The sequence below is a fragment of the Fusarium oxysporum genome, chromosome 9 (assembly GCF_000149955.1).
Source record: "Fusarium oxysporum f. sp. lycopersici 4287 chromosome 9, whole genome shotgun sequence".
Taxonomy (NCBI): Eukaryota; Fungi; Ascomycota; class Sordariomycetes; order Hypocreales; family Nectriaceae; genus Fusarium; species Fusarium oxysporum.
Window position 1 is genome coordinate 2,892,862 of NC_030994.1, and position 18,985 is coordinate 2,911,846.

An 18,985-nucleotide genomic window follows, 5' to 3' on the forward strand; every position below is an offset into this window, starting at 1 on the left:
CCTATACCAGGATTCTTTTCTCTGTATTAACTACATAGAATTAGTACAAGAACACGGTAATTATGTTATCCCGTTAGGGTATAAGGTTCGACCATTAATCAATCATCTAATACTCGAGCTTAATAACTGCCCAGCTATTATCATTATTAAGAACCAATTTAGTGTTACTTTCTGCAAGTTCAGCTCTCGTATTAATGCCTAATGATCCCGGGGTGATTTTCATCAGTGGAGCTTCTCAAGGATTCAACTTACTGAAGCGCACGACCAGCCCAAGCTCTGGACCAAAGCCAGGATCCACGATGACTTTCCCTGGTACATCGCTTACAGAAGCAAATGCAAGTACCCCATTACCCGATACAGGAAAAAATCTCGATTCGTCGGTAAGCATCATGAATTTAATAGGGAGGAGTTTCATCAAACGAGAGCGGATTAGAAAGGGGAGCATGAAAGCCACCGCCAATAGTTCGCTTGACTAGACCAATCAGAGCTCAAAACCGGAACCAACAACCAACAGCAACCAACAAGAGTCGGCCCAAATAAGCAGGCCGGTCCAGAACTCACCCCCTCAGCCTCAGCCAGCCACTTGAAAAGTTTGCAACATACTTGAATTTCGTTTACGCTGTGATCAGAATATAACACCTTGCTGTTTGGAGAGTAATGCGTAGGCAAAGCTGGGATACTGGACGAAAGCTTTCAGATTATAGAAATTTAAAAAGTCTATTAGACTCAAGTGGACCGCTTTGAGGGGCTTATTGTAGATGAAATCTTTACAATTGTCATATCTCTGCAAAGCTCGATGGATGTAAATGGTCTGAGACTTCATTGTTGGGAAGCATCTCCGCGGACCCAATCAATTGGGACTAGGGCACTCCAGCTGAGTCAAGTTGAGAAAAGAAAAGACGAACAGTACATAAGTAATATCAGAAGACCCACGGATGGCCAACGTTCCCTTTTGTCCGGTAATAGAGTAGCCCGGCTCAATCTACGATTTTTCTTCAGCTCTTGGCCAGTTCTTGAGGTTAAAACAGTAGAATGCCCTGTATTTCAGGTGATGTATCAGTGGTGCTTTACAATGCGAGAGAGTCTCTCGGGCGCGCCAATATGATAAGCATTTTTTGTGACATAACGAGAGTCTCTTAGTCAGCTACCGATCGAGCGAAGTATACGCTGTCCAGTGTTTGACTCAATTCTCAGAACCATCACCGGTTCATCCTAACCTGCCAATGGGTCTCCCGTGCCAGATCATCATCATGCCTAGCTACAATTCTCACCAGAATGCTTGCATGATTATTATAAGATGCAAACCGCAGGCTTTGTAATTAATTCCATCACAAGAGTTTCCCAAGCATAATGGCTGCATCACCTAGCAAAAAACCTGGTGCTGAAACATTCGCCCCAGTGACGTCCAACCTTCCGGTAAGCGACGGAGATCATCCCCGAACCACAGATCCAGACCACCAAATCCATCGCGATCACGCGCGACATAGCCCAATCGGAGTAACCATCTTCCCAATTTTGTCCAGAGCCAAGAAATGGCTGATCCAGCTGAAAAGATCAGAGGCTCTATCGGGGCAAGTAGCGCTTGGCTGCACTACTAGAATAAGCTTAAAATAAAGAAATGGCGTTAGCTAGACTGGTCGATTCAGCCTCACGCATGCCATTGAGTTTGCCCTTGCAAACAGCCGGGTTAATATCCTTGTCCCTAACCCCCCCGACGCATGCATTCCATGTTAATTTTGCATCAGACTTTCTGTGACTGAAGGTGAAGGTAGTTATCATGGCGCAGTATAGCCAAGTCCACCAAGGCGTCTACGAGATGGGATCAGATGGGTCTTCAACGTATCATTCAACTTTAAACCCCAATGATCCGTCTAGCTATGGCTACTTCACCACCGGAAAGTCTGCACCATTTCCAACAAACATCGAGTTCGAAGCCAGCCAACACCTCATGCATCAAAATGCCCCAACAGGCTTCGTTCAAAGACCAGTACAGCGCCAGCCTTTGCGAAGAAGACTGGGAAAAACGGGAATGACCATCGTCATCCTCGGAACAATCGTCATTCTCGTCTCATGCGCTCTTCTCGTCTATCTCTGGCAGGGCGCCGAAAAAGCTCGAAACAGACAGCCCCGAGGCAAAGTATGGGACAAAATCATCTTTGACAACTACGCAGCACAAGTTGCAACGCTTTGTTCCGCCGCAATTCGAGTATCGATGGATCTTCAGACTTGTCTCGCTGCTGCTTCTATGGCAGCCATTGTCCTTGAAACCGCCGGTTGTCGACTTTCTGACCTGGCGAGATTGTCAATCTCCAGAGCTTTTGGTTGTGATGCAAGTCCTTGGGATATCTTCCTGATTACAAAAAGTAACAGGAAAACCCTTTTCCACTGTATCATCTTACTCTTTAGTTTCCTCCTAAGCCTTGCCATGACTTTCACGTCCACCATCTTGCTTTTCGACTTCAAGACGCTTCCAATCGCTGCACCAATGGTCTCAAAGTCAATTTATGTTGGGTTTGATATATCCAAGGACACAGCTGTGTTCTCTGGTGTATCCTACTGGCAGTCCAAGCCGTCAGCACACTGGCGATTTGCCGAGACGCGTCCCTCGAGCCAGAAACTTGCGCCTAAGGATGTGGCAGACACTGGAGATGTTTATCGAGCCATGATACCGATGGCCAATGTTGACAACAGAACTTCTCTTGAGTATTACTCTGGGACTACGATTGTCAGCAACACGAGGACAGCATGTGTTGCACCAACCCTCAACAATGCGACGCTGGAGTATATATACACTGGAAACAATGCTACGGAAGGTCTTTATCTCCAAGCAGAATTCAACAGCTCGACTGGTTGGGAGTCAGGACCTAGCATCAACGGTTCCTATCCAGCGACACTGTCGTGCCGTATCAACAACGAATGGGATCAGACGAACTCCACATCCTGGCCAATATCGTTCTGCAGTTTCAACCTGAAACACTTAGCCCCAAAAAGCGAAAGTCTCAAGAACCCCCTTTCACGCCATCCTTACAACTTTCATCCAGTACTTCTCCTCAACGCGAGCGATGTTCTGAGCAAGCTGAGACCCATTTACGACGAGGATACAAACACGTGGTTGAATGTGACGATTCCTGATGATACGCAAATGACAAAGTCGAAGAGCAAAGGTCCGTGGACGACTGCGACGAGTGAGGACGGGACTCAACTCTTCCAAGCGAGCGTCTGCTTCCTCAGCCAGAACACACCGCTTCTGTACAACGTCACCATGACAGGTCGAGCGATACCATACGAACCCACATCGATTGCGAAGTGGAAGACACTGCAGGGCAAGAACGGGACAGAGTTTCTGAAACAGCTGGGCATAGGTGTATCGCCCTCTGATACTGAAGCAAGAGGCATCCTCGACCTCAAGATACTCTCAGGGCCAGCATCTTTGGCAGATACAGGGATTGCTGGGTGGGACGAGTGGGTCTACCAAATGATTCATTTCAGTCTTTTCGATTACAGTATTTCCGGTGGATGGACCTTCAACAACGATGCCTTGCAAGGGTGGTTCGATACAGTAGCGAATTGGCCTGCGCACCCTGAGCATTCACATCTTTTTCAAGGTGTTCTTCAAGAAACGGATGATCCAGCACGAGCGGTCCAGGAACTGTTCTTTCGTTTCTACCAGATGATCTTCCACGATATTCTACCATATTTCACCCAGCAGCAGTCCGTCACTACGATCAACGTCAAACAGGTTCTCATCCCGAATAAATGGACGGGCTTGATCGTTATTCTGTCGGGTGTCATCCTGCACTTGGCTCTTACGTTAATGACTATTATCATGTTCATGGCTTCTACAAAGAGTTCTATACTTGGTAATGCGTGGCATGCTGTGTCGCAGATTATTTCGCCAGAAACTAGCGTTGTTGTGGAGACTGTGTCGAGTAATGGGATGAGGGATGGTGATGTTGCGAAGTGGGCTAAGTCAACAGGTTCTGATGAACATTTGTATGGGTTGTCGACGTGTGCTGATAACAAGATTCGTAGACGGTAGAGAACATGGCTTGGAGTTGTAATTAACACCAAGAGCAGAATAATATATTCGTTAATGGCGAAATGAAGATCAAATCAATCATGAGCTAAATGTGCTATTTGTAATTCGTAGTTGGACCTTTCTGGTCTGCCATGAAGTATTCAGAACTACTTAAAGCTTCTTCCATGGAAACCAGGCAGAATCTGCTGTCCCTCCAACTCATCATACGTAATTCCTCTCTTCTGCGACTGCTGCCACGTCTGCTTCAACGTCGTAAACTCTCCCATGGTCGGGACAGGATGATTTCCCCTCTCAAACTCATTCTGAGTGAAACCTTCACGCTTCAAAAGAGGCGAGTCAATAGTCTTGAGCACAAGATCGTTCTCAGCGCGGGAGAAATACAAAAGACCAAGACGGTCTACGTCACGTTGATCCTTAGGAGGAACAGATACCTAAACCTGTTAGTCTGTTAAACAAGCGAGAAGGGTTTGACGTACTCGATGGATGGTAGACTGAACATAACCCCCTGTAAGAAAACTCAACGCATCACAAGCATTAACCGTCAAACTTCCATCAAGCGGCTTAGCCCACTTCCAATCACCAGTCTTGTGATCCTTGATCTGAAGGCCCGCTACAGGCTGACGGAAGAGAAGAGTATATGAGCCAAGATCAGTATGGCCGCGAGACCAAAGACCATCTTCGAGTTTCTCAATCTCTTCGGGGGAGAACTTTCCGTATTTCATGTAGCGAAGGTGGGATTCGTTGTGAGTTCCCCATTTGTGCAGGTTGACGAGATGATCTTCTGGGATTTGGAGGGCGAGGGCTGTGAGATGGTAGAGAGGGTCGAGGACTTTCTCGTGCAAGTCCTTGAGTCGAGTGTCAGTATGGTTGGGGTCAACGAGGGTGAATGGGTTACCTTTGCGAAAGAGGTGATCTCATCGATATGATCCTTCAACAGCTTTGGTACAGGCTGGGTGATCTTCCCATTATCGGCTACACTAAGTCAGTACTGCAAGTTCATTTGATCAATAGATCAACTTACTAGCCATATTCCAAACCTCAGTCTTCTCCTTCACACCACCCGACAGGATCCTTCGTCCACCTGGTCTGTAGCCATTATACTCTCCCGCATCAAGATCAGGAACATATTTGAGCTTCTCTTCGATGGGGAGGTTATAAAAGGCATTGCCAAGAGCGAATTGTCTGTCAATGGCAGATTGGGTAATGTCAAACTTGGTTACGTAGAAAAAACCTTTGGTGCGGATTGCTTCGATGAGCGTTTGCGCGAGCTCAGCGTTGCCTTCGGGAGTACCATATTTTGACAGATCAATGTTTGCCACTGGGAGGGTCAGATACATATGGGGAAGAGGGGATGAGGGGAGGTACAGTCTGCCCAGTCAAGATCTTCCTTTGTCTCTGGGACGTAGGAGTACTGGGGAATCTCTGAGATAGCAGATGGCATCTTGTTGAATACTGGCTGAGTTTACAGGTTTGGGTGCAAGTTATTGTCTCGAAATGAGGGCTGGAGGAAGATAGTCAAGTTGATATATATGCGCGACATTTGATACGCTGACATATCAATGGAGATAGCGATGTCGTGATTGACTTCTCCGCATGAGATGCCACGCTATGGAGGGGAAGATGTTTTCCGATGTTGATCAACTGCTTGCTCAATCTTGATAACAATGGCGCAATTTCATCCTTGGGGGCTTAGTCAGGCTAAAGACTTCAGCAATGTTATCTTGCGCAGTTTGATTGTTTTAAATGCTCAAAGCGCGATACGATCTGTTAAAGACTGTTGTCGAATCTGGTTTCGCGAGAGAATGGATGGTTATGTTCTCTTTGTCTTGTGGTGAATGGTGAAAGTACACTATCCTGGCTCTGTATTTTTGAGCACCAGTCCTCTCATTCAAAGCGGTCCTCACCAAAATCTCGAACACTCACATCAACAAATGCGTTTGAAAACCCAACTCAGAGGGGTTGTTATTGAGTAATATCGCCCTTGGAACATCCTGAAAGATTATTCGGGAGAGTCTCGTACCTTTTCAGCTTGCTGCAAAGAGCTAGTACAGACGGATATGGCAGGCGGATCCATCAAAGTCACGCCAGGCCGTTAAAACTCTCAACTCCAAAGTCAACATCATCAACCTCCTTTGAAATTCACAAAATGGCCACAGCAGCTTCTCAGCTACGACAAAAGTCATGGAGACGAGACGAGTTTCTCATCTCAACTGACCCTTCATTGATCCCAGTCAATGAGGTCATCAAAGTCTTCACCTCCGACGAAATTTACTGGGCGAAACCTCTCCCAGAAGACGCGACCCGCGAAATGCTCGGCAATTGCCTCTGCTTCGGGCTCTACGACACAGATCAAGACTCGCCACCCCCGTCTCCCGGTAATCCCACCAAGAGGAAACCCTCCGGTCCAAAGTTCATCGGCATAGCGCGCTGCATCACAGATTTCACAACAGTCCTCTACATAACCGATGTCTGGGTCTCCCTCGCCTACCGCAGCGAAGGACTAGGCACATGGCTTATGGAATGTGTAAATGAAGTTTCGGAGTCAATGCCTCATTTGAGAAAGAGTATGCTTGCTACGGGCGATTGGGAGAAGAGTGTTCCGTTCTATGAGAGGGTTATGGGGATGAAGGTTACGGAGGGGAAGAGAGGGGAGTCGAGGGCGATTATGGAGAGGAGAGGAAGAGGAAATCCTAGATACGAGGAGGAGAACGGAGAGAAGAAGGAAGAATAGAGATGTAGGGGATTTCTTTTTGACAGTGTTTCTATGGTGGTCACTACCGCATTTCAATTCTCGTTAAATCACGGTTATGTATGTACTGCCCGAGGTTGAGCGGACAACAGAAAGTGCGGGGTTAGCCACCAAACTCACATCATATCATCAACCACCAAAGTCATCATCGGAATCCGACATCTCTCATCACATAAACACGAATATATCACAAACTCAACCAAAATGCCGTTCCCAAAACTCCCCCCAAGAGTCGCCTACATCCGTCTCTCAAACCCCACCAAGCGCAACGCCCTCAGCATCCCCGTGCTCAAAGACCTCAAGTCCCAGCTCGACAGCGCCCTCACGTTACGACCTACCAGGCGAATGGGCCTGCTCCCCAAATTCACCCCTAACGCCCTCGAAGAGCTCGAAGAGGCCTTACAAGATCCAACCTCGAAGCAATGGAAGCGTTGGGGCTGGCTCGTCAGCGCATCTGAATGGAAGAAACAACGTGTTGGTGCACCTGATGTTCTGGTCCTTAGAAGCGAAGGGCCTATCTTCTCATCAGGCCATGATCTCAAAGAGCTGTCTAAGATGAGTCGGGATGATGTCAAGACTCTGTTTAACCTTTGCTCCGATGTCATGATGACCATTCGGAGGAGCCCTGTCCCAGTTGTTTGTCCAATACAAGGGCTTGCGACAGCTGCTGGATTCCAACTTGCCATGAGCACCGACTTCCCTATTGTTCTACCAGACACCCAATTTGCTCTCCCAGGAGCAAAGATCGGATTACCATGCACTAGTCCCTCAACAGCAATTTCACGACGTTTTCCCGCCGCAGCGACATATCGACTCCTCGCCACAGCAGAACCAATCAAAGCATCAGACTACCCAGACGCCGTCGACGTTGTCAAAGTCTCACCAGGCGAAGATCCAGAGGAGGCTCTTGAAAAACGTGTAGCAGCTGTGATTGAGCGGCTAGCTTCAATGTCGCCTCAGCAGCAGGCTGTAGGAAAATGGGCATACTGGTCGCAGTTTGGATTTGGAAAAACGTATGGTGATGGATACGATCAGGCTACCCAATTTGCGGCTAGAGTTATGGCGCTGCATGCCAAGAGTGAGGATGCTAAGGAGGGTATTGCTGCGTTTTTGGAGAAAAGGGAGGCGGTCTGGATAAGTAATGGTGAACATGAGGTGAAGGAGACGGCGGTTGATGTTGATGCTTCTGCAACTGAAGTCGCTGATCCTGTTACCGAGGATGCTGCTTCTTCTACTGAGGCCGATGCCACTGCTACTGGGGCTGGTGAATCTACAGCTGAGATTGAGACTCCCGACACTGATATTGATCATCCTACCACAGCAGATCGTAGCTAGGACTTGCGACTGAAAGCTAGGTTACTTCGATAACAATCTAGACTGTCTTCAATTTCGGAATGAAATTTTCTCGTCACACGCAAGGCTTTTATACCCATTGGAAAGAAGCTTGTCAGAAAATAACATATTAGTCGCACTAGCTACGAAATTACGCACATAATTAGATCTGATGGATAGGGGAAGGTCTGCTATAGACAACATATGAGAAAGCCCACTTCAGTGGATGTACTAGACAGCTCATGAGTGGGAAGAATTCAATTCTCCAGGAAGAGGTTTGAAAATAAGTCAAGACTTCCCTACAAAACACCAAATAGGAGTCAAAAGGTCAACTTGACGGCGACGAACTCCGTGTCTCCCAGCTAATTGAACTAAATACCCGTCCCAATGAAAGCATGCTTCTAGTCGTGCTCGCAGTTGCGTCACTGCCTCTCCTCTCCGCTCTAGCCTTCTTCTCCAACCTCTCCAACTCTGTTGCAGGGTTAAGAGACAGGAACTTATTCACCGCCTTACTCGACGAGAAGAGTCTTCGGAGTTCCTTCCTCGCCGTGTTTCCATCGATATCCTGCTGATCCGGGTCTGCACCCTTAGCGTGTAAGCGTAGGATCATCTCCTCCCTCCTTGCCAATGATATTCCAGTGCTAGCCGAGCAAGCAAGTATAGGGCACACTCCCGTCTTGTCTGCGGCATTCACATGCGCTCCTGCGTCGAAGAGCTTCCGCATCATTCTCAAGTTGCCCTGCGCACATGCCATAAACAGAGGTGTCTTGCCATATGCATCTGCTGAATTGATGTCGATCAGAGATGAAGCGTCGTGACTATCTGGATCCGCACGCGTCAGGCTTGACCGGTGCATCGACCCATTTAGAGCTTCGAGAAGTAGACTCAATGTCTTGTGATCGCAGCACCTGTGAAGCGGAGTGCGGCCTTCTCGATCTCTAACATGGACTAGTGACGGTGTCTTGAGGAGGGTTTTGACTACTGCAGTGTTTGACTTTCCGATTGCTAGGAGAAGTGCCGTATCCCCACTCGCGTTTTTGAGGGTAAGGAGGTCGTCTTTTAACAAAAGTGGAATGATGGAGTCTTTCACCTTGATATCTAGTGCAGCTTCATGCAATACACTGTTGCCCTTCTCGTTGTACTGAGCCGTGAATGCCAGTTGATCACCCTCTGTGTGGACTTCGAAGCGCTTCTCCGAGCACCATTCGATAGCCTTTTCGAGAGAGCCAGGTACTTTTGTTGGATCATACCCAACGTGATGTTCTAGGTATTTTCCAAGAGCAATGGCATACTGCGGACGGCCTTCCCTCTCGTAGATTTTGCAGACCATTTTGGAAATCTGTTCAATCTCAGCGTGATGTCCATCTCTATCAACTTCAGTATAGCCATTCAGCAGTGCACGTCGGAGCCAGTCTGTTGCTTGAACCCAAACCTCCATGGTATAGTACATCCGTCCTACACTCCACCATACGTCGCGTAGATCCGGGTCGCGCTGGTCAAGGTTGGGTATGATGTTCTCACGCACGTACACCTCGGCTCTAACTCCGAAGACAGGGTGCTTCTCGATCGAACTGAGAAGAAGGTTGACGTATCTTTCCTGGAGCCGGAATGTCTCTTTAAAGGTTGGCGTAAGTCCTTTCACTCGGTTCAGCTCGTCAGACAGTCGAATGACTTCCAGTTGAACGTTAGATGCGATGACAGGAATCTTGGAAGCTTCCAGATGGTCGACTTGTTGCATCGTGGCATGAAGGCGTAGTTCTCGTTCAACGGGACTCACTGTACTTGACGAGGTCATATCAGTCGTGTCATGCATTAGGTCCCAATCTACCTCGGTTGGTGTAAGGGTAGCCGCATCTGAAGGGTCAAACTTTTGAATGGCAATATGTCTGGCGAAGCCCTCTGCAGTCGACAGCCAATCATCCAATTCAACTCTGTGTTCAGCAAGGGCTTCAGGTGTAGGAGCGGGTTTCCAACTGGCGTGGCCAGCGCCTAACGCCCGCTGAACGTCATTCATGTTATCGTCGTTCACGCTGTGACATTATCAATATCGAAGAAGAAGTATATATCAAGTATATATCATGATTGATCTGCCACGTACCCTTGTATGAGATCTCTGTTGATTTGAAGAAACGTGACGTGGCGATCTATCCACTTGAAGAGGTGCTCGTTCTCCCTCCAGTCCATTGTGAAAGCAAGTTTGACTTTGCTTCTCAACGAGACCCTTGAAGTCGAAACTCGATTGGCAAGGTTGGTGTTTGAGATATTGCTTTCAAGCTTCCTAAGGTCGCGGTTGAATCGTTCCAGATGTGTGCTGATGACTCCATAGTGGGTTCCTTCGAGAGAATCTTCCGTGGGTTGAGTGACCTTTCTTTCTCGTAACACAGCTTCGAATTGCTGCGAGATGATTTGGAGAGATTTGATCGCGACGTTCCATCGGTCCAAAGTTTCGTGTGAGTCTTTGACCGCCGTTACACAAATGTCGATGGCTTTGCATGTGCCTACAATCGCCTGTGCAATAGCGATGACACCACCGATGGATTCCATCGGGGTCATGTCGACCTATCTGGAAGTATTCTTCTCGTCTAGAGTGAGAGGAAATGAAACCGGTGTATGAGTGGTTGGAACGAAGGAAAAAGGGAATCAGGCAAGGTTCAGATGAAGAAATATGGGGAGATGAGATGATGAAAGAGAACTCCAATCGGTACTTTCTGTAAATTCTCCACCTCCACAAAAACCAAGACCTTTCGAAACAGGATAAATGCCGAAATACCCACATGATCATCAATCGGGGAGCCTCGGGTCTGGGGAATGTGGATATTGGGAGGCAAAATCAGGCTGTGGACGCTGTGCAACATCGCCAACCGCCCGTGGCGTGAGCATGAAACATCGGTCTGACTCAATTGATGTGACTAGGAATGGAGAATGCGTAAACAGCCAAGCTTCGGGACCCGGTTGGCGGATTGATGCTAGGTTGTTGAGTCAATGATGCGGAGGAGCTAAGCCTTTGTGGTGTTGCTAGCTGCACATTTAACAGCCATGGGTCGCCGAGATGGCCAGTTTGCTATGGTATCACAAACTAAATTCTCAATTAGCAAAGTTGCACGTCATGTATTTCTCCAGACTGTCGCCAGCCTTATTTTCAACCCCCTTAGCAGTGATGGCTCGCTTACACCATGATATGATTGGCGATAACTTGCATTTAGTCAATTTTCAGTGACATATCGCAGGGAGTTCATTTACTCTCAGGGATTAACCATGCTATGTATGCAGTTTCTCGCATTCAGAGTTTGTCTATTGTTTCGACCTTGGCGGTGAACCTGTAGTCCTGCAGCCATTTCTTGGCCTGTTGGGGTAAGGCTCCCAATGCAGTTCGCTGAGAGAGCAGAGCCTCATTTGTAAATCCGTCGGCAAATCAGGCCAATGGCATTAAATACATTTAATTGTGCTGCTCAGAGGTATGCCTTGGGCAGTTGCATGATGAGTCTTCAACCAGGCTTGCTACGTTTCCATTTATCTAATCGACGCCCAACATTTTGGACACACAGAGGAATATACCAAGTTTACTACTTTTGACTGATCGACGCTCAACATGGCCGGCGGAAAGGACTCGTTCTCTCTTTCCGAGAAACTTTGCAAGTTCAAGGAGGACTGGGAGAAATGGATACGCAGGCAAATCAAAGAACGAGGCGGTGATCGAAGCGTGCTATGTAAGTACCTGAATGGGCAGATTGTAACAAATTTGAGACTCATGACTGAAAGGCGACACCACGTCCCTGACCGAGATTAGAGAAGCTCTCACCAGTCTAGCAGAGCATCTCCCAACTGTGAGCGTCGACGAACTCGAACGCGCCTTCAGTATCGCCCAAAACATCAACTACTACGCCGTTGCCGAGTCCTCCGAAAACCCGATGCCGAACGAGCTCACCGAGGATGAGAAGAAGTGTATCCGCAATGAGAGAGAACATGTGTTCTCTCAACCTGGAATGCCGATTATTATCATCACGGTCTCTCTCGCCGCATTCCTTCAGGGACATGTTCAAGCCTCGATCAACGCGGCCGACATCTACGCTATGGATGGGTCAAACCCTCTGCATCTTCCAAAGGGAGAGGAGACTTGGACATCCGGGGCCATGAATGCAATGCCGTATTTCACTGCAGCTTTGCTGGGTTCGCCCATGTCCCTCCCTATCAACATCTGTATCGGTCGTCGCGGCGCACTTACGGTTTCCGCGTTCTTGATCATTGCTAGTTCAATTGGTTCTGCATTCTGTCAGACATGGTTGGAACTCCTTTTGGTCAGGATCATTGCTGGCGTCGGTACGTATCTATTCCATGCTGTGCCCAGAGGCCAGTTGTCTTTGAATAGGTGTCTAATCTCTGTAGCAATGGGTATCAAGGCTGTCAGTGCACCCGTTCTTGCCTCTGAGACAGCCGTCAGATTCTGGAGAGGATCTATCGTACTAGCCTGGCAGCTCTGGTATGTCGCGTTCCTCAATTGAAACACCATCTCTAATACCTCCAGGGTTGCATGTGGTATCCTCATTGGGTCCGTAATCAACATGGCAATAGCCGACGCCACGGGATACCTTGAACAAGACAGAGACAATAGATCCCGGCTGGCTCTTCGCCTTATCCTTGGTGCTCCAGCTGTTCCGGCAATCTTCTTACTCATCGCCGTGGCCATGTGCTATGAGAGTCCACGATACTACATGCGCTCCGACACTCCCGGTTACAGCATCGATCGAACTTTCCAGATTCTACTCAAGATCAGATCTCATCGTGTAAGTCCTCAGCCCATTGCTTGACTTCATTCATGCTTACTAGATCTGATTAGCTCCTCGCTTTGCGTGATCTCATCCTTATATGGTGGCCCAACCGTCCCCAGAGGACGGAGCTGGACCAGACAAGCATAGAGAGGATTAAGCACAGCGGACTCACATATATGGGACGAGTTGTAGCATCCTTGAACCTATCAAAGCTGCAGTACTCGACCCTTTTCCAGGCAAGATTCTTGAGAAATGCGGTATACAGTACCTGCATAGTCTCCCTGGCCCAGCAGCTATGCGGAGGTACGTTCAAAGGCCTTTTTGATAAGATGTACTGACACCTTTAGTCAACGTCTTCGCATTCTACTCGAACAAGATGTTCAGTGGGGCATACGGCAACCTCAAGGCAACTCTAGCATATAGCGTCGGATTTGGTACGTGCTTCAAGGGTCTCCACTCGTATGACCTCGTGTCTGACACTGACTCTACGGTACAGGTGGTGTAAATTTCCTATTCGGACTACTTGCTATGAGGTTAGTAGCTGCTTGGTTCTAGCTTATAATAAACTAACTGCCGCAAGATCTATCGACACGCTTGGCCGCAGGCGATGGCTACTCTTCACACTACCGTTGATGAGCCTGTTTCTCATGGCGGCAGCTATTGCGTACAACGACAATTTCTCAAAGGGTATAGAGGCTCGAGACATCGTGGGAACGGTCTTCGTATACTGTGAGTTCTCGCAGCTGGTATGAGGGGGCTGTTCTGACTTGATACAGGTTTCGTGGCTGCTTATGCCCCTGGCCTAGGTGGGTAACCAGTACCCATGGACCAGAAACATAGCTGACGAGGGTTCAGGACCGATCCCATTTACTTTGGCTTCTGAGAGGTAAGTACCCCTACCTTTGACAACAAGATCTACAGAAACACTAACTTGACTAAGTTTCCCATCATCTCATCGTGAAGCAGTAAGTTGACCCAGATCCACCATCATCCTACCCTAACATGATCCAGGGGGCCTCTGTCGCCATTACTATGAACCTCTTCTTCGCTGGTCTTCTCTCCATCTTATTGCCAGAAATCTATGATGCCTTTCATGCAAGAGGAACACTGGGAGTTTTCTCCGTCCTCAATGTCATCGCATTCATCCTTGTCCTCTTCTTGATTGAAGAGACGAGCAGCCGTAGTCTGGAAGACCTTGAAACGGTCTATGAGCGCCCAAAGATCCAACTGGTGATGTGGGTATGGCATGAACAGCTTCCTTACTTTGTGCACAAATGGATCCTTTGGAGAAGGAATGTTGAGGAACCTGTGCCTTATGATAGCTACGGTGGGGAGAGTCTCGATGGTGAATCAGAAACAGAAATGGAGAGCTTGGGAGAAGCACGATAAGTCTGGATTGTCAGTGGTGACACTGCAACTGAGAGCGGGAATCCCGACACTGATGTCGATCGTCCTACCGCGATAGATCGTAGCTAAGATGTAAGAGTAAAGCCGTACCTTTTTCGCATAGCTTAATATATGAATAAAGACAATTTAGATAATGGATTGAAGGGAAAATGCCAGAAGGCAGGAAATAACATTAAGAAAGTTAAGGAATTACAAAAGCTGCCCAGAATCACCGAACCGAGGCGAGCCATCGCCAAACCAGCGGAGTAGATGAAGAAAGTTGCCCAACGGGCGCGAATAGCAAAACAATAAACCCCGCGGAGACAACTCAATCCTAGGCCTTGCGCTTACGCGGTGTGGCCTGGGAAGGCCCTCGCTTGACGGGTACCATTCCGACAAACACAGGGGGGCAGACAGGAGCAGTACACCCACTGTCGCGGGCTTCATTCATCTGGTCGATGAGGGTGTCATGAAGCTCCAGGGGTAAATCCTCGAGGTCCCCATCATCAGGTCCATAGGGTGTCTTGTCGGCATTGGGGAGACGATGGAGCGCCTTGCGCAGACGGACAGCCTTCGAGTCATCGCGAGCGTATAATGGCGTCGCGGCCGCAACTCGAGCCTGCATTTCCTTAGGGGAAAAATTGGCACCAGCCTAAGGAGTATCAAGGGCGAATGAATGCTAAGCAATCACTGTACTTACAAACTGGAGGAGTTGCAAGGAGAGCAACTCGCGGTTCGCCGCAGAGTCTTGAGTCTGGATGGTCAAAGCAACGTCAGGATCGTCCCTCGACAACTTGAGCGGGCCTGAGATTTGTTCGGCGACGGCTCGCTAAGCCGAGGCCCAGTCTTCGAGGACGGACGAAAGGCGCCAGACTTGTCTGGTATCGGGAGATTCGGGGGTGGCAGCGAGGGTTTGGAGTCGAGAGACGTGGTTCCAGTAGAATTGGGCGGCGCCGAGGATTTCGCGAGGGATCTCCGATAAAGGTCAGATCAAAGTCAAGACTAATAAATAAATAACGATAACTTACAGACACGCATTTCTTTCTTGAGTTCTGGCAGCAAAGACAAATGTGTTTTGCCGAGTCTTTGGCGACGCAGAGCAGACGCGCATTGCGATGGATAGCCATGAGGCACCTAAAACAGGGAATCTCATCTGGTTCAGTGAACGGGGTAAAGCTGATATCCTTATCGTAGACAAAGTCCGCCAAGGCAGGCGCAATAGTAGGCAGCATCAACATGGTGAATTACACGGTGGGTTACAGACGGGAAAAGCAAACGGTCGGCGATAAAGAGAAGAATGTCTGATTTGGGCATAACCTTAGGACTAACCTTCATTCTAAGGATCCTAAAGTTTAAGAAGAGATCATCATAAGGACTCTAAAGCTTATGATGATGCGACCATAAGTAACCTAATACTTTCAAAGTCCTTTGAGTGCATAGATAATTACGCGACTGGGTTTCACATCCGTAGATCAGTAATTCTTGCACTGCATAGACTTTCTATTCTTCTATCAATCTACCCAAGGAGCAAAGGCACTTATGCCACAATCTCCACCCGTCTCTTATTCCACTGATGAGTCAACGCATTAGCCTTGGGCTGTCTCTTAACCTCATCATACAACCTCGCAGTAAGATACTTATAGATCCAAGGCGAAGCGCCATTGTACACAATACTGTGATCACTATCCGTGAACGCAAACATCTTCATCTTCTCAGGTGACACGCCCGCACTAACAAGAAGATCAATCATAGCAGCGGCATGTTGGTAGTGAACGTTGTCGTCACCAGTGCCGTGAAGAATACTGAAACTGCCGGCGATGTTCTTGAAACCATCGACTTTGTGCACGGCTGTCTCGAGATATCCATCTTTGTTCTCATCGAGAGTCTTCATGTAGCGCTCTGTGTACATGGAGTCGTAGAAGCGCCAGTCCGACACAGGAGCTGTGATGAGACCAAAGCTGAAGACGCCCGAGTCTGCTTCAACGGTCTTGGCTGTGAGATATCCGCCATACGACCATCCCCACATTCCGATCTTATCAGCGTTGATGAAACTGTATCTCTTAATGAGCTGTTCTGCAGCCCAGATCTGATCAAGAGGCTCGAGCTTTCCGAGCTGAGATGTAACAAGCGAGCGGTACTTGCGACCTTGCATGGCGGTTCCGCGGTTATCGACGGTGTAGACAATGTACTGAAGTTCAGGATCAGATGAGATGTAGGACTTCCATCCCAGAGACTGGAAAGACTTGGCGACGCGCTGAGAGTTGGGTCCGCCGTAGGGAGTGAAAAGAACGGGATACTTCTTAGCAGGGTCGAAGTTGACGGGGAGTTGCTGCATGACGTTCAGGCTGTAACCATCAGGGTGCTTGAGTTCAAAGTACGTGATGTTGGGCATGCTGTACTGAGTAATGTTCTTGTAGAAAGCCTTGTTGTCGACCAAAGTACGAACGGGCTTGCTGGTAGTGTTGGTAGTGTAAAGCTCCTGGTACGGAACGTCGGGGCCCTGGTAGTGAAGAATATAGTAACCACCGCTGGAAGAAAACGATGCAGACCAGTAACCGGGGGTCTTGTCATCAACGAGAGGAGTGATCTTCTTAGTCTCCCACGAGACCTTGTAGACATGTCGCTCGGTAGAGTGTCGCTTCGAAGCTTGGAAGTAAACGAGCTTCTTAGCAGTGTCGATGTTGAGAATAGTAGAAACCTCCCACTTGCCAGAAGTAAGCTGAATAGCTTTTCCGCCGTTGACAGGATACAAGTAAATGTGGTTCCAGCCATCCTCGTCTGAAACATCAACGTAGTAAGCATCCTTCTTTTTGGAACTCAAAGGACCAACGAAGGAGATGGAAAGGGTATGCTCAAGCCATCCATCGCTTCCATCTCGCTCCCGAACGACCTTTGACTTGAGCGTCTCAGGGTTCACGACAACATGAGCATCATGGTCTTGAACACGGTTGAAGGCGCGATAGATGAGAGAGCTGTGATCCTTGGTGACCCACGCAACTTCTCCAATGATGAGCTCCTCCGGCTCGAAAGCATCAACAGGAACAGGCTTGTACTCGCGATCCGAAAGATCAAGAATATTAAGCTCGACAGTAGGGTTCTTGGATCCGACCTTGGGGTACCGAAGGTCCAGCTCACGAGGGTATGTAGGCGCAAGCTTCTGGTTATCCATGTAGTAAGGAATAGTAAAAGTCCCAACGCCAGTCTCATTGAAGCTCAAGAACGCAAGGAACTTGGCATCAGGCGACCACCAAAACGCCGAGCGACCACCATAAATCTCCTCCTCATACACCCAATCAGGCACACCGTGAAACATATCCGGTCCACCATCAGTCGTAATCTGATCAACCTTGCCCTCCGCATCACGGATGAAGAGATTGTTGCCCCGCACGAACGCAACAGCCTCTCCACTAGGTGCAAACTGCGCATACTGAATATCGCCAACTTGATCCTTTACAAGAGGCTCACTCTCGCCGGACTCAACATCAAGAATGAAGTAATCAGCAAAATACGAGTATCGGTATTGCTTGGTGTAGTTTGACGCGATGAGAACGCGCTTGGCATCGCCGCTGATCCAATACTCGTGCAGATCCTTGGGGAGTTTGTCGGCTGTGACGAACTTTGTTGTCTTTTCGCTGACGATGTCTTCAAGAACAAGATCGCCGTCGTCGCTAAGAACAATGTAGTTTCCGTCTTGTCCAGCGGACGACCATTCTACACTCATAGTAGTAGGTCTCAATTTGGCGCTTGGACTCGTCTCATTAAAGGTAAGTAGGCGATCCCCCTCACCAACAGGTTGATGCGGCTGTCTAGGGGGATCAATCGCCAAACCAAACGGGGCGAGCGCCAAAAGAGTGGCCAGTAATTTCGCGACCATGATGAACGACTGATTTGAGGTTGCAGAAGAGAACCTTGAGGAGAAAAGAACAAGAAAAAGAACTCAGCGCGTTACACGGCGTTCTTATAGTGGATTAACTTCCGGGACGAGATTAAGCTTATACCGGGGATCGACAAGGCTAGTAAGATAGGCGCCTTCCCGCAGCGGTTTAGATGTGGAATCGTACAGGGATGTCAGACCTGCCGCTTTGGACCATTTTTACAAAGTTCCCCGTGTTATGTTGCGTTGGCCAAGACTTGGTTTCTTGGGAGAGCGACAAAAGTTCGTGAGAAGATAAGGAAGGAAGGTTATTGTTAGGATGATTGATGATAAGGTGACGATCCTTGAATTTAAAGTTGGGCTTGGAGTGAGCCAATTACAGAGGGGAATTAGGAGGAAGTGCAGGGTAAATATCGTTATTGATTGTGATGGTCTACCCCTCACTTGGATTGTTGTTGGATCATTGAAGTATAAACAGTCTTGCAGGTGATGGAAAACTCGTGACACTTATCCTAAGTGACTATAATATTTGCATAAATTTAGAGTATTCTAGAGTAATTTAGGATAGCTCAGGTAAAACTTGGTGGACTTTTTGGCTAGTTTGCTTTTGCGGCTTCATTTTACATTCGCGAGTCTCGTGTCATCTCCAGGCCAGTCCATGGAAGAACGAGACTTAGTCTTGGCTGTATAATTAAGATTGATGTCGGGGCAGATTTGCTCTATGAGAATCATTGACCCGGAGTTTAATATAGTCTGCAGCTTGTGATTCTGCGGCCTTGCAGCGAAAACGCGAAATAGTCCATAATTTGCAGGGTCAACAAACAGAACATATGACGGTG

General features: G+C 48.2%; 8 protein-coding genes across 8 annotated transcripts; 4 read left to right on the top strand and 4 right to left on the bottom strand.

The window, feature by feature from the left end:
* Positions 1-1,777: 1,777 nt before the first annotated feature.
* FOXG_12926 (uncharacterized protein) lies at positions 1,778-4,039 on the top strand (the record flags this gene model as incomplete). The annotated part of the gene is made up of 1 exon (XM_018392869.1): positions 1,778-4,039. One exon carries the CDS (start codon positions 1,778-1,780, stop codon positions 4,037-4,039), a length of 2,262 nt encoding a protein of 753 aa, XP_018251466.1.
* Positions 4,040-4,095: 56 nt separating this feature from the next.
* Positions 4,096-5,535, bottom strand: FOXG_12927 (uncharacterized protein). Its single transcript, XM_018392870.1, has 5 exons — positions 5,405-5,535; positions 5,061-5,357; positions 4,935-5,011; positions 4,516-4,884; positions 4,096-4,470 (listed from the first exon to the last, which is right to left on the bottom strand). The coding sequence occupies exons 1-5, from the start codon at positions 5,478-5,480 to the stop codon at positions 4,186-4,188; spliced, it is 1,104 nt and encodes a 367-aa protein (XP_018251467.1). The 5' UTR covers positions 5,481-5,535; the 3' UTR covers positions 4,096-4,185.
* A 650-nt stretch (positions 5,536-6,185) lies between these two features.
* On the top strand, positions 6,186-6,770 carry FOXG_12928 (uncharacterized protein; the record flags this gene model as incomplete). Its single annotated transcript, XM_018392871.1, has 1 exon — positions 6,186-6,770. The coding sequence occupies one exon, from the start codon at positions 6,186-6,188 to the stop codon at positions 6,768-6,770; it is 585 nt and encodes a 194-aa protein (XP_018251468.1).
* Positions 6,771-6,992: 222 nt separating this feature from the next.
* On the top strand, positions 6,993-8,123 carry FOXG_12929 (uncharacterized protein; the record flags this gene model as incomplete). The annotated part of the gene is made up of 1 exon (XM_018392872.1): positions 6,993-8,123. The coding sequence occupies one exon, from the start codon at positions 6,993-6,995 to the stop codon at positions 8,121-8,123; it is 1,131 nt and encodes a 376-aa protein (XP_018251469.1).
* A 325-nt stretch (positions 8,124-8,448) lies between these two features.
* Positions 8,449-10,673, bottom strand: FOXG_12930 (uncharacterized protein; the record flags this gene model as incomplete). Its single annotated transcript, XM_018392873.1, has 2 exons — positions 8,449-10,150; positions 10,219-10,673. The coding sequence occupies 2 exons, from the start codon at positions 10,671-10,673 to the stop codon at positions 8,449-8,451; spliced, it is 2,157 nt and encodes a 718-aa protein (XP_018251470.1).
* Positions 10,674-11,709: 1,036 nt separating this feature from the next.
* FOXG_12931 (uncharacterized protein) lies at positions 11,710-14,275 on the top strand (the record flags this gene model as incomplete). The annotated part of the gene is made up of 12 exons (XM_018392874.1): positions 11,710-11,827; positions 11,880-12,437; positions 12,504-12,597; positions 12,643-12,901; positions 12,955-13,189; positions 13,234-13,320; positions 13,383-13,419; positions 13,467-13,615; positions 13,663-13,692; positions 13,742-13,772; positions 13,827-13,851; positions 13,898-14,275. 12 exons carry the CDS (start codon positions 11,710-11,712, stop codon positions 14,273-14,275), a joined length of 2,001 nt encoding a protein of 666 aa, XP_018251471.1.
* A 331-nt stretch (positions 14,276-14,606) lies between these two features.
* On the bottom strand, positions 14,607-15,510 carry FOXG_12932 (uncharacterized protein; the record flags this gene model as incomplete). The annotated part of the gene is made up of 4 exons (XM_018392875.1): positions 14,607-14,924; positions 14,973-15,101; positions 15,147-15,245; positions 15,301-15,510. 4 exons carry the CDS (start codon positions 15,508-15,510, stop codon positions 14,607-14,609), a joined length of 756 nt encoding a protein of 251 aa, XP_018251472.1.
* Positions 15,511-15,656: 146 nt separating this feature from the next.
* On the bottom strand, positions 15,657-18,236 carry FOXG_12933 (dipeptidyl-peptidase 4). The gene has a single exon (XM_018392876.1). The coding sequence runs from the start codon at positions 18,144-18,146 to the stop codon at positions 15,810-15,812; it is 2,337 nt and encodes a 778-aa protein (XP_018251473.1). The 5' UTR covers positions 18,147-18,236; the 3' UTR covers positions 15,657-15,809.
* Positions 18,237-18,985: the final 749 nt, after the last annotated feature.